We start from the raw sequence: 13,719 nt of genomic DNA on the forward strand, positions 1-13,719 counted from the left end.
GGACTGCAGAAGACCAATATCTTGGCAGATCGATTCAGTGTCAACTTCACCATCCTCTCACCCCCTAAAGGGTCCATCTCAATACCAAAAGATTGCCAAATTCTGGTAATCATGGCCACACAGGTAAAAAAAAAAACTCTGCAAAGCTAAGAATACAGCATCCATGGGACGAGACGACATCCTGGGCTGTGTGTAGTACATGAACTACAAAATGAACTGGCACCTCAACTAAGTGTCATGTTTAATCATAGCCTCACATCAGGCTTTGTGCCCAGTGAGTGATGCACAGCTACGGTTATCCCACTCCACAAGGGGGGAGCCACCTTGGATCCTGGGAACTATCATCCCATCGGTCTGATGAGCCTGATCTGCAAAGCATGGAACACATTATCATGGAACTTATAAACAAAGATATTGGCAACCTTCAAACAATGGTTCCCATCCAGTTTGGTTTTGTAAAGGGCCGATCTTGTCTCCTCAACCTGATTGACTTCTTCGAATCAGTCTCCAGAGCCATGGACGAGGGTAAGGTGGTCCTCATAGTCTATCTGGACCTCGACAAGGCCTTCAACACCATCCCCCACTCTGGAATCATAGATAAACTTACTTAGTAAGCTGGGCATTAATCTCCACGTCACTCGATGGGTTGCCAACTGGCTTACTGACAGAACCCACACTAAAAGTAGCCGACTCAAAATCCAGCTCCAGACAAGTGACAAGCGGGAGTACCTCAGGTTTCAGTCCTGGGACCGCTCTTGTTTGGCATCTACTTCTCTGAAGTACAGGCCAGCACTAAGGGACTCTGGCTAACAAAGTTCACAGATGACTGCAAGCTGGGAGCCATTATTGAATCCCCAAATAATGTGGATATTCTACAGAAGAGCCTTACAGAAACAGATGCTTGGTGTCAGAGCCGTGGGCTCAAGCTTAATGCCAAGAAATGTATAGTTATTCCCTTTGGGGAAAAAACATGTATCCATGAATTACCACATAAGTGGTAGCACACTAAACACCGAAAGTGTGATAAGGGACTTAGGGACACAGGTGGACAGTGTTCTCACCTTCGATAACCACATAGCCACAACAGTCAGGAAATCCTTCTATGTGCACACCTCATTACTAAGGGCTTTTCATCCAGAAAAAAAGGAGGTTATTGTCCCACTGTACTCATCCCTCATTAGACCCATTATAGAGTACAATGCCCTGTTTGGTATGTACCTCACAAGACATCTGTAACAACTGGAAAGGCCACAGAAATACCTCACTAAAAGAATCACAGGCTTAAAGCAGATACCCTATGCTGACCATCTAAAAAACTCCAGCTATACTCTGTCACATATCGCCTACTCAAAGGCAATCTCTGCTTAACATACAAGGCCATGTCAAACCCAGTGCTGTCGGACATGCTACACTTAAAGAAATCCCAATCCCTCAGAGCCACATGATCCAGGGATCTAAATCTGGTCATCACAATGAACAAAACATGCTGGAGGGATAGTTTCCCGCTCCAGAGACTCCCCATACTCTGGAATAGACCGCCCATACATTTCAAGCTGAACGCCTCTTTGGCCCTCTTCAAAAGAAACCTTGACGATTGGATGGGAGATGGGAAATTCACCCAAGGGATCACGTTGGGACCAAGGAAGTAAATATTTTGGGAAGAAATGGCCAGGGAATTGTTATGGCTAGGCTTTTATAGTCTCTAGGGCCGATAGCCTAGTATCAACCTATGAACCTATAATACAATATGATACAACATACAACTTGTGACTGCAACAAGTACCCAACTGAAAACCAAGACAAAAAGTACACCCAGATAATGAAATCTGTGGAAATAACAGGCCACCCACACCACAAGAAAAATCACCAGACTGAAAAAATATGAAAGCAGTATTACTGGTCAATTAACTACTTCATACTGCTCAACTCTCCTGATTTTGTCTCATATTACCCTTCTCCTTATAAAATGTTTTGATTTTCTGGTAAATCACTGAAGGTTACAATCAGTCCGTACTGTCAGACATTACAGTTTCATACTTCTTAGTCTTTAGGAAATCCAGGTTGTTGAAAATCCCGTTATTCTCCTACTAACGTGAATTAGGGCAATATTTAAAAGTTATACATGGTTTTGGACTTGTAAAGACTCTGGTGGTCAGTTTAGTATAAACCTATGAATCTACTAGTTATGCACAAAACATGCACAACTATGTACTGAATGTGGTAATCTCCAAGTGTATAGTTGTTTCTGAAATTATCTTGAATCAAGCCATCAGCCTCCCAGTCTTCTATCTTGATCCAAAAAAAGGGAGAAAAGATTATGGATGTGTACACGCAGCTCAGGCACTACCTTGACAGAACAAAAACCCTTTAGGAATGCTGAGCAGCTGTTTGTCTCCTACAACTGGGGCTATGAAAGATCAACCTGCTTCTAAGCAAATTGCTGCATGATGGTTGTCCTCTGCTATTGTGTTCTGTTGTTCCCACCATGGTAAGTCTCTTTCAGGCAAGGTTAAGGCTTACTAAACTTGGGTCTTATCCTGCATGGCATATTGGAACGGTTAAACTCTAGAAATATTCTAGAGGCCGCAACCTAGTCCTCTGTGCAGGCTTTGCCAAGACCATTCTTATCCTTCCAGCTCCCGAGTAGGGTAAACTTTGGGAATCTACCCAAAATGCCACTGAGGCAATGAGAATGATGAGCATAGTACAGATGTTCTTCGTGTTTCACTGTTGCAGTCATCACACTTGGGTTATCTGCCTGCAGGTAGCCCTCAGTCGGCCCGAATGCCAGAGTCTTAGGATTTCTGCATCGGATGCTGTCGCTTCTTCCATGACGTCAGGGGTATAAAACAGGCAGCTGACGCCATTACATCAGTCTTTCTTGTCGAGGAGGAGCCCGAAGCAGAAGCAGTTCACAAGTGCCGATCGGCCGCTACCTGAAATTTTCATTTTCGAGTTTGTAATCCTGAAATCTTCTAAAGCCAAGAACCCCATTGGTGGGGATCCTTATTTCTTGCTCTAACCAATGTCAGAAAAAGTTCACAATTGTCTTGCCTGTGGAAAGCAAATACCTCACAGAGATTTTCAATCTTACTGCATTACCTGTTTAGGCCCAGACCACAATGTCCCTCATTGTAGGTTTTTGCCTTAACGGCCGAACCATTCGTCGAGCTTTGTCTCTAAATTTTCGCTCTCGTTCTCTGTATTCCGAAATGGCTTCAATAAGCCATCTGACTACCAATCTTCCGAAAAAACGTAAAGATAAAGATGGAGACAGGCCGCATAGGTCCAAAACTGCCGACGATGCTTCCATTAAGCTAGTCGCCAGTCTGCTGGTACTCTGGCGCCTCTGCAGCCCCTGATGCCCGCTTCTACAGATTTGCAGGCCTTTGCTGAGACCCATTTGGAGTCCGGTATGCCACGAGATGCTTCTTCGACTATGGAACCTGCGGATGTCTCTACCTTGGATGGGTTCTGAACCTCTATGCTGGCACCGGCTTCTGAGGATGTATACTGACCTACCGATGTTCGAATTAAACCAACGACTTTGTTTTTAGCTAAAACTACAGATTTTCTGAGGCCCAGAGTACACACTATACCTAGGAAACCGACGAACAAAGCGCATGCTCAAGCTCCCATGCCGCAAAAACAAATGCTTAGAATGGCTGAAGAACTTATTACCCTAATTAGGGGAAGCCAGCCTTCCCCTGCTAAGAGACAAAGAATTGAGTTTCATTCTGATTCTACAAACCAAGAGTATGATGACTCCGACCCTTCTGATTTTCAGGACATGCCCTTATCAACTTAAGAGGATTCAGATGCAGAAGAATCCATCCCCTCTGCCTCCCCTCCATAGGATTTTTCTTTTGGTAAAACGTTGCATACTTTGAGAGCATTTCCGCTTGGAATGCCAGAACTACCCTCAGTCCAAAAAGAGACTCGGAGAATTTTTAGAGTTGCCTCAGCACAGGCTTCTAGCTATACCCCCTGTCCAAGATGTAGATGATGTTTTTATGGAATCCAGTCTTACTCCAGATACTTTACCCCCGGCCCCTAGTTAACCTGACAGGTTCTACAGAGTACCCGATTCCCACAATTTTCTCTTCCAAGAATCTTACTGCGGATCCAGAGACCATTTCCCAGGGACCTAAAGGTATTAAGGCTACTACAGCCAACAATCCTTCCCCTTCAGACAGGGATTCCAGAGCTTTAGACAGATGGGGTAAGAAGGGTATATACCTCAGCAACTCTTGCCATCAGGGCATTGAATTGTCAGTTTCACATGTTGAAGTACCAGCAGCATATTATGGAACTAATTAAACAAAAAATTGTGTTACTTCCAGATTTTGCAGAAAACAAAGATTTACAAGAGCCAATGCATTCTGCAAACCAAGTTAGCATACTTTGCAGTGTGGTTTTGATGGCCTACAAGCATCTTCTGTACTGGGAGGGCATGCTTGGCTGAAGGAACAAACCTTGCCAGATCATGTCAAATCCAAATTACTTGACGCTCCTTTAAATAAGGACTGTCTGTTTGGCACCAAAGCAGAAGAGGTTCTTAAAAAGATGGAAGAAAAAGCTAAATCTATGCAAACCGTTAAAGAATTCTTACAAGTGCAGCCACCTAGATTCAGTAGGCATTGGCCTTCTAAAAACTGGTCCTTTCCACCCCCTTTCAGGCCTGCTCAGACCAAACCCAGGGGAAACAGGCCACCCAGACTACAGTCTCAGGGTATGCAGAGATGTAAACAATGGAGTGCCCCCACCTCAAAAACAGGGAGTGGTAAGCCTCCCCCTTATGGAAGAAGTTCAAAATGACTTTTCATTTATCCTTCCCAATTACTTGTGCCCCTAGGAGGAAAACTTGCCCTTCATGCAAAAACCTGGATGTCTGTTACTCAGGACAGATGGGTCCTAAACATTGTATCCAAAGGGTACAGATTCTACTCCATACACTACCAACCCCAAGCAGGTTTCCAGACCTTCCTCCAAACCAGTGGGCAGAGGCTCAAACCCAAGTACTTCCCTGCTCAATATCAAAGATATTCAACCTGTTACAGTAGAACAAAGGGGGCAGGGTTTCTACTCCAGACTTTTCCTGGTACCCAGAAAAGAGGGCTGTTGGCGCCCAGTCCTGGATCTATCAACTCTCAACACCTTTCTGGTGGTCCCAAAATTCAAGATGCTTACCATGCAACAGCTTCTCCCTGTGCTAGCCAAAGATGCCTAGTTGGTCACTATAGACTAAAAGAAGCTTATCTGCACATTCCCATAAGGGAGCCATGCAGAAAATATCTACGCTTCAGGTCAGGCTCTATGCACTATCAGTTCTCTGCACTTCCCTTTGACTTATCTACTACACTCAGAGTATTAACATAGTGCCTGGCTGCAGCCATTGCATACTGCAGGCAGAGAAGTATCCAAATTTTCCCATACTTGGACGACTGCCTGATTCAGTGGACAGTCAGCAATTGCTACTTCAACATCTGGCATTTGTAAAAAGCCTTCTCACTTCATTGGGGTACACCATCAACGAAAAGAAATCACAACTGGTGCCCAGTCAAAGGATTGTATTCCTGGGAGCAAGCTTGGACACAACTTCCCAGATGGCATTTCTCACTTCAGAAAAACAAGTCTATCTGACAAGCTACTTCAAACAAATGGCCACCAGAACCCAGCTATCTGCAAGAAAAATACTGCAAGCCCTAAGGTTCATTGCCTCGTGTATTCTGCTAATTCCATATGCAAGACTGCATATGAGGAAACTTCAATGATACTTAAAAAGTCTTTGGTGCCACCATTCTCAGTACCTGGAAACAGTTATTCCAATCATGCCTTGGCTAAGGGTAGAGTTCCTTTGATGGGCAGAAGCATGCAACCACAACAAGGGACTGCTTTTCACTCAACCCCTCGTCACCCAAACCCTGACAACAGACTCATCGGATTATGCATGGAGAGCTCACATGGCAGGCAAATGCATTCAGGGCCACTGGAGCCCAGCCCAGATTCTCCTGCACATCAATCAAAAAGAGATGCTAGCTGTACAGAATGCTCTGACAGCCTTCAAATACCTAATCCTTCCAGGACAACTGCTTATAAAAACAGACCACCACAGTTATGTGGTACATAAACAAGCAGGGGGGAACCCATTCTTCCCCACTCTGCAGGTTAGCCATGGCCTTGTGGAACACAGCCTTGAGCAACCAAGTGCAACTACAAGCTCAATTCTTGCCAGGCAAACAAAACTCACTGTCAGACGACTTAAGCAGAAATCTCCTAGACCCACATGAGTGGAAATTGAGCCCAGCATCTTCAGCCTTCTGATCCAGAGATGGGGGACACACCGGAGGTGGACCTGTTTGCCTCCCCAGCAAACCACTAGTTGAGCAAATTCTGCACCAGGATCCCTCACAGCAGGGCCTGGACGGTGGATGCCCTATCCTCTCAATGGGAAAACCTCTCAATTTATGCCTTCCCCCTCTGCCCCTCCTCTCAAAAGTACTACTGAAGATAAAACAGGACAGGCCAAGGGCAAGTCTTATTGCCCCAAACTGGCCAGGCAAGCACTGGTACCCACTCTTGCGCAGTCTGACAACAGTGTCACCCTGGCACCTTCACCAGACTCCTACCGTGCTGTCTCAGCAGGAGGGATATATTTTGTATCCACAATTGCAATCTTAAACCTTGCAGCCTGGCGTATCCCTTGAATATACCACCAGCAACCCTCAGCAAACAGGTGCTGGACTTCATTCTTGAAGCTAGAAGGCCTAGTACTAGGAAATCCTATGCTAAAAAGTAGAAAAGATATTGTTCTTGGAGTCCTTCTCAAGGGAGGGACACAGCAGTGCCCCCCTTACCTCTAATCCTGGATCGCCTAGCAGAGCTACTCCACAGAGACCTGTCCTTCTCCTCCATTAAGATTCATGCCTCTGCCATCTCAGCTCATTATAATACTGAGCCACCTCTATTTTCTCCCCCTCTCATCAAACAGCTACTGAGAGGGGCTAATAACCTAAGGCCCCCTAGGAGAGCTCCCACCCCTGCCTGGGACCTTAACTTTGTACTGGAAAAGCTCACGCTTCCCCCTTTTCAACCTGCAGCTTCAGCAGAGTTAAAAAGCAGCCTTGCTTTTAGCCATACCTTCAGCAAGAAGAGTGTCTGAGTTACAGGCACTAATGGCTGTGGAACCCTTCATTATTTTCCATGCTGACAGGGTTTCCCTCAGGACTTAACCCCTCCTTTATGCCTAAGGTGGTGTCCAGTGCGACTCTAAACCAATCCTTCCATTTGCCAGCCTTCTTCCCTAACCCTCAGAGTAAAGGGGAAAGGATACTGCACTCCTTGGACGTGCACAGACAGCTCAGGTTCTACCTTGACAGGGCTAAACCTTTCAGAAAATCTGACCAGCTGCTAGTCAGCTTTGCTACAGAGGCAGAGAGGGTAAGGCCATTTCAAAGCAAACTATTTCCAAATGGATAGCACACTACATCCATTTCTGCTACAAGCACTATGGAAAACCTACCCCACAGGGGATCAGACCACATTCCACTAGGGCTACTTCCACCTCTACAGCATTTCTCAGGAGAGTCCCTGCCAGGGGCATTCTGGAAGCTGCAACCTGGAGTTTTGTACACACCTTCACCAAGCATTACCACTTGCCAATCTTTTCTAAATCCAGAGCTGGATTTGCTACAGCAGACTTACAAGACCTATTAGCCAGCCCTAACACTTCTTGACTGCCTCCACCCTTCCTCAGCTTTGGGAATCAACCCAAGTCTGATGACTGCATCAGTGAAACACGAAGAATATAGTACAGTTGTGTACACTTAACATAAATGTAGATGTTCGAGTGTTTTCACTGTTGCAGTCCTGGTTTCCCTCTCTCCAGCCCCCCTGGCTTTCTCCATCTTTCGACCTCTCCTCTCTATGGCCATTCGTAATGGCATTGGTATTTACTTTCTACTGGTGGTGTTCCCCACCATATACTAGCTTCCTATTTGGGGGCTCCTGACATTTAGGGCAAGAAAAACTGATATGGCGTTGGCTGCTTGTTTTATACTCCCGACGACCTGACGTCATGGAAGAAGTGACCGCATCCAATGCAGAAATCCTAAGACTCTGGTATTCGGGCCGACTGAGGGCTACCTGCAGGCAGATAACTCTAGTGTGATGAGTGCAACAGTGAATACACTCGAACATCTACATTTATGGTAAGTGTATACAACTGTACTTTATGCAAGTCCTACACACCGGTACTGTAGATTTTCATATTCCTCACTGCCTAAATGGTAGCACCCACCCACCATCCTCCAGATTGTACTTAGTTGAGTTGGGCCTTCGACCTCAGATGTGGTTGTTGGGTGTGTTTTTTATGTGGTATGGTGATTGGTTGTGAATTTACTCTTGCTAGATGATTCTGGCATCTGGTACTTTCCTCTCCTTTGTGGAAGTGAAAAACCCTGAAGACTTTGTGACAGCTGAAAGCTTCTCTTTCAGGCTATGCTCAGCCAATCATCTGTGAGCGGAATAGAGAGGGAGGGGAGTCAATGCTTTTGAAAGCTGATTTGACTCAGCAACTGTTCCTCCTATTTTATCTGCTTTAGAGAATGTTTTTCTCACATCTTTCAGTTTACATGACAGGCAATCATCTGCCCCTAGAAAGTCTGACAGGTTATACAGGATACCATGGGCTCACAAATACTTGCTTGCTAACCCTAAAGCAAGCCCTGCAGTGATTTCTCTATCCAAAAATGCTTCAGCTAGACAAAATTGCTTCTACTAACCTCATTTCCACTTGCAAGGATGAGTTTTTGACAAATTTGAGAAGTGTAATATTCTGCCAAGTTAACATTCAGAATTATAAACTGCCAGAGTCATATGTCTGTTTTCTAGGGACTTAGCAAAATGTCACAGACAAATTAATATGGTACATATACAAATGGAGGATATCATATCGTACCCTCTTCTCAGACTTGCTATAATAGCCTGTGAGATAACATCTCTGCTCAATTTGGCTGACCAAGCTACAAGCATTATGCAGAAATAAAGCACAGCATCAAGCAAAGTAAGCAAGGACAAATACAGACCTTCATGAATGTAAACTTCTCCTTGGGGTCTTTCTATGAATTGATCTAGCTGTAGGAAGCACTTCAAGTAGACTTGTTTGCCTCTTGTCAGTACAGATAACTAAAGAAATTCTGCTCTAGGATTTCTTGCAAACACATCTAGAAGACACCTTTTCATTCCCATGGATGTGAACATTCCTCTGTGCTTTTCTACTGATACCCAGGGATCTTGTAAAGATTCAGAAGGACTCCCCGACTATTGTAAGGCTGACCCTGATTCAGTATATGCAAACAGTGGTTCTCACTTCTGAAACTGGCCAAGGGCAATTACCACAGGATTCCCTTACAGACTGGATGTACTCAAGCAAGACAAGGGATTGTACCTTGGATGTAAATCTTAATATCTTTCAAGATATATTTTTCCTGTGGATATGCAGCATGTATTGAAAGATGCTAAAAACTGTTAAGAAATCATTTATGCATAAGTTGAAAAGGTTTTCTGTTGCTGCTATTCGAAAAAAGGACCCTCTGATGGCCAGGCTGCCTCTCGCTCTTAGTTATTTGTGCAGGTTACTGTCCTATGGCCTTTCCTGTGTCATACGTTCTACTTGTTTGCCATTGCCCCCCCCCCCCCCCCCATCATCCATAAGTCAAGCCATTTTGAAAGGAGTTTTATAAATCCTGCTATCTACAAAACAAGTGGCTCCCCCTTGAGATCTTAACTTTGTGCTCTAAAACCAACTCATCAGGTTGAATTGAGGCTCTTAACATAGAAGACTGTTTAACTCATTACTCTGACTTCCACTAGGAGAGTGAGAAACAAAACAAACAACCTCGGCTCCGGAATAGGACCTGGAACACCACGTTTAAAATTGTTGTTTAGTTGTTCTATTCAGCAATAGGGAATACACCAGTACTGTAAACAAGTACACATTTAGCCCAACGAACAAAAAAGTGAAATGATGCTGGAATCCAGAGCGATTTAAATGCACAATAACCTTTTTAATAAAGTTCCAAAGACAAATCCACGTAACTGTTAAGTGCTTTTCGTTCGGGTAATACCCAAACTTCTTCAGACAAATTACCCTAGTTTCTATTGCCCTTAAATAGTCCCCTCTTTGTTCCTGTCCTATCAGGAAGAAGTAATGGACAACCCTTTAACAACAAAAAAAACCCTTATTAGTTTCCGTATATAACAAAGTTTTATATTAACAACCAATGTAAAAGTTAATATACATAATATTAGTTAAAATAGTTAAAATATATTTTTCTAGGCTATTATGTTTACATGGTCGATTGGACCAGTCTTTTTTAGCTAAAGACATACAAAAAGTGGTTAGAAAATGTTGGTTTTATTTGTCCCTAAATAAGGAAATTTTTGATCGCATAGGTGAGTACCCGTGCATTAGTTTTGGAAGAGGACAAAATTTGAAACAAATTCTTGAAAAGGGTCAGGATAGATTGAGGAAGGAAGAGGAAGGGGGTACCCGCAAGTGCGGTCACTGTAATCAATGTAAATACATTACATGCAGTAACAAATTTAAGATCAGAGGTGAGACTTTTTTTACACAATATACTTACAATTGTAACACAAGAAGTGTGGTTTATCTTGCTGAATGCCAAGTTTGCTAGGCATTTTACGTGGGTAAGACAGATCGTAGACTGAAAGACCGGATCTATGAACACGTATATGCCATTAGTAAGAAAAATACCAACAATGCATTAGCAAACCATTGTGAACAAAAAGAAGGGCACCACTTTAAATTTAGGGTCATATCACAAACTAGGCAGAGTATAGAAAACAAATGGGGGGTCAATGACAGTTTAGTCAAACTACTATTAGAAAGGAGTGAATTGAATTGGCAACTAAGATTTAATGCACACACAGAACCAGGGTTTAACGAAGCTTGCAGTATTGCATGCATTTTAAAACTAAAAAGTTTATATAGGTAACACAGTTATATTGTAAAAGGAGACTGAGTACTATTGATTTTATTTTTAAATAGAACAGAATTAAATATAGAATAGAGTTCTACAAAAATGTTTTTAAAAAATACATACATATATTCTTGTACTTTATGCACATTTTTTGGCACCAAAAACTTATATAACTTTATATTAACATACACAATTTTGTATTAGCATGGAGGTATTTTTACTTTAATTTATTTACTTTTATACACAGACATGCAGACATATACTACACATGCACAAATTTAGTAAAATATTGTTATATACACATCTAATACGTTTAAAATATTATATAAAAGCATATTTTATGGGGTAATACATTCCCTATTTAGGTGAGCACTATACAGGAACGTTTTAACTAGTTAACAGGTTAAAAAGCCCTTGGGTAAAAACTATATTAAAACACTAGGGGGAGCTGTTGACACTTTAGAGAGTAGACATAATAATAACAGTTTGCTTTCTAATTTTAACATCTTTAAGTAAAGACTTACTTGGACCCTCGTACTTCGGTATAATATTACCACTATTATTATTATTGAAGTGCAAAGGAAGAAGGGGTGTGTTTGCTACATACTGTTTTTTACATGTATTGGACAATTTCTGTGCACATTGAATAAGCTGTATAAGAATATTATTACAAGAGGAGTTCGCTAACTGATATGGCTACTTTTTAAAAAAGACTGGTCCAATCGACCGTGTAAACATAATAGCCTAGAAAAATATATTTTAACTATTTTAACTAATATTATGTATATTAACTTTTACATTGGTTGTTAATATAAAACTTTGTTATATACGGAAACTAATAAGGGTTTTTTTTGTTGTTAAAGGGTTGTCCATTACTTCTTCCTGATAGGACAGGAACGAAGAGGGGACTATTTAAGGGCAATAGAAACTAGGGTAATTTGTCTGAAGAAGTTCGGGTATTACCCGAACGAAAAGCGCTTAACAGTTACATGGATTTGTCTTTGGAACTTTATTAAAAAGGATATTGTGCATTTAAATCGCTCTGGATTCCAGCATCATTTCACGTTTTTGTTCGTTGGGCTAAACGTGTACTTGTTTACAGTACTGGTGTATTCCCTATTGCTGAATAGAACAACTAAACAACAATTTTAAATGTGGTGTTCAAGGTCCTATTCCGGAGCCGAGGTTGTTTGTTTCTTTTTCTTTGGTCTGTGGACGTCTATTGGTAGTTACTACTTCCACTAGGAGAGTATCAGAGTTGCAAGCTGTTATGGTGAATAAACCCTACATCATTTTCTTTAAGGACAGGGTTTCTTTGAAAACTGCCACTTTTTTATGCCTAAAGTAGTTTCAGAATTTACTTCGTTTGAGTCTGTTAATCTCGCCATCTTTTTTTGGACCCCAAAAGCAAGGGAGAAAAAAAATCTTAACACTCCAGATGTCTACAGGTAGCTCAATCAGTCGTGAAAGCTAATCGGCTCTGTGGCCTATGAAGGAAAGATTAAAGGGCAACCATTGTCAAAGTAGAGTATTGCTGGATGGCTGTTTTATGCTATTTTCGTTGTTACTCTCACTATAATAAGCCACTTCAGGCATGGTTAGGGCCTTTTCAACCTAGGCTTTGGCTTTTTGGTGGCCTTCTGAAAAAGGATTGACTTTTCTGCAGGCAACATCTTGGTCATCTGTACATACCTTTAGAAAACACTAAACTGGATTCCTTTTCCAGGTCCAGTATAGACTTTGCTAGGACCATTCTTTGGGAGCTTTTGGATTCCTAATTTAATTCTTCATTTCTTGTTAAGATATGGTAATCTATCCAGGTAGATTAGCTTGCAACAGTGATCTGTTAGAACATCTACTGTTATGGCAAGTTTGCTTACAGAGTTGTAGTATGTTCAATATTAGATCACGTTGCAGTGACCATACCCTCCCACCAGCTCCTTGTTTTTTGCTGTTTGTGTTGCTAGGGTTTATACTGTATGTATATATCTTTGTGTATATAGTTCCTTGTTTGGGTTATGTTTCCCATCAGTTTTCTTTCAGGGCTATTGCCTCCCTTTTTGGGGCAAGGCTTTTCACATTTTAACTGTCCTTTATATGAAGCTCCTCCCAAAGCCAATGGAGGATGCCCTTTAGCTTTGAAAAGCTGGCTGATAACTTTGGGAGTAGACTCCACATAGATCAGGCTACCGCAGCAGTCATCTACCGCAACATCTACTGTTCTGTTAAGTTTCAACAGCTATTGATATGAACAAAAATTTTTCTTCCTTACGACTGTTTTCAGCACCAACACACTTCATCTGGTACTGGGTCTAGTAGTGAACCAATGAAATCAACTTATTTTGTTCTTTTTGTCATTTCTTTGTAGCTATGTTGACAAATGTATTGGTATTATGTAACTAGATATCCAGCACTGGAATTGGTTTAAGCCAGAACTTTTGTTGTAAATCTTCAGTCCTTCACAATTTTACTTAGTTTGCTTTTTTCCAGATTCTTCAACCTGTCTGATCCCAGTTGAAATTCTAAGGACTAGCTGTGGTATTTTACCTGTTGGGTGTCTAATTATTTGTCTGGTAGTACTTCATTTATCATACATACATGCCAGCTGTAATCAGTGCTGTAATTGTTGCAGGCCATCTTGGACCTGTGCACGGCATGCTTGAGTAGTCAGCCCCACAGAGAGTATTGCCTGCATATAAGATCTGTAAGGCTCCCG

General features: G+C 42.1%; 1 protein-coding gene across 1 annotated transcript in view; it reads left to right on the forward strand.

Annotated features, from left to right (window-relative positions):
* Positions 1-13,719, forward strand: part of SEC63 (SEC63 homolog, protein translocation regulator) — a 1,535,741-nt gene that overhangs the window by 604,162 nt on the left and 917,860 nt on the right. The window contains exon 10 of the mRNA XM_044065412.1: positions 5,750-5,806. Within this exon, the coding sequence (XP_043921347.1) occupies positions 5,750-5,806 (57 nt within the window). The remainder of the gene's footprint in view (positions 1-5,749; positions 5,807-13,719) is intronic.

This window comes from Protopterus annectens, chromosome 1.part0 (assembly GCF_019279795.1).
Source record: "Protopterus annectens isolate FY-2018-M chromosome 1.part0, PAN1.0, whole genome shotgun sequence".
Classification (NCBI taxonomy): domain Eukaryota; kingdom Metazoa; phylum Chordata; order Ceratodontiformes; family Protopteridae; genus Protopterus; species Protopterus annectens.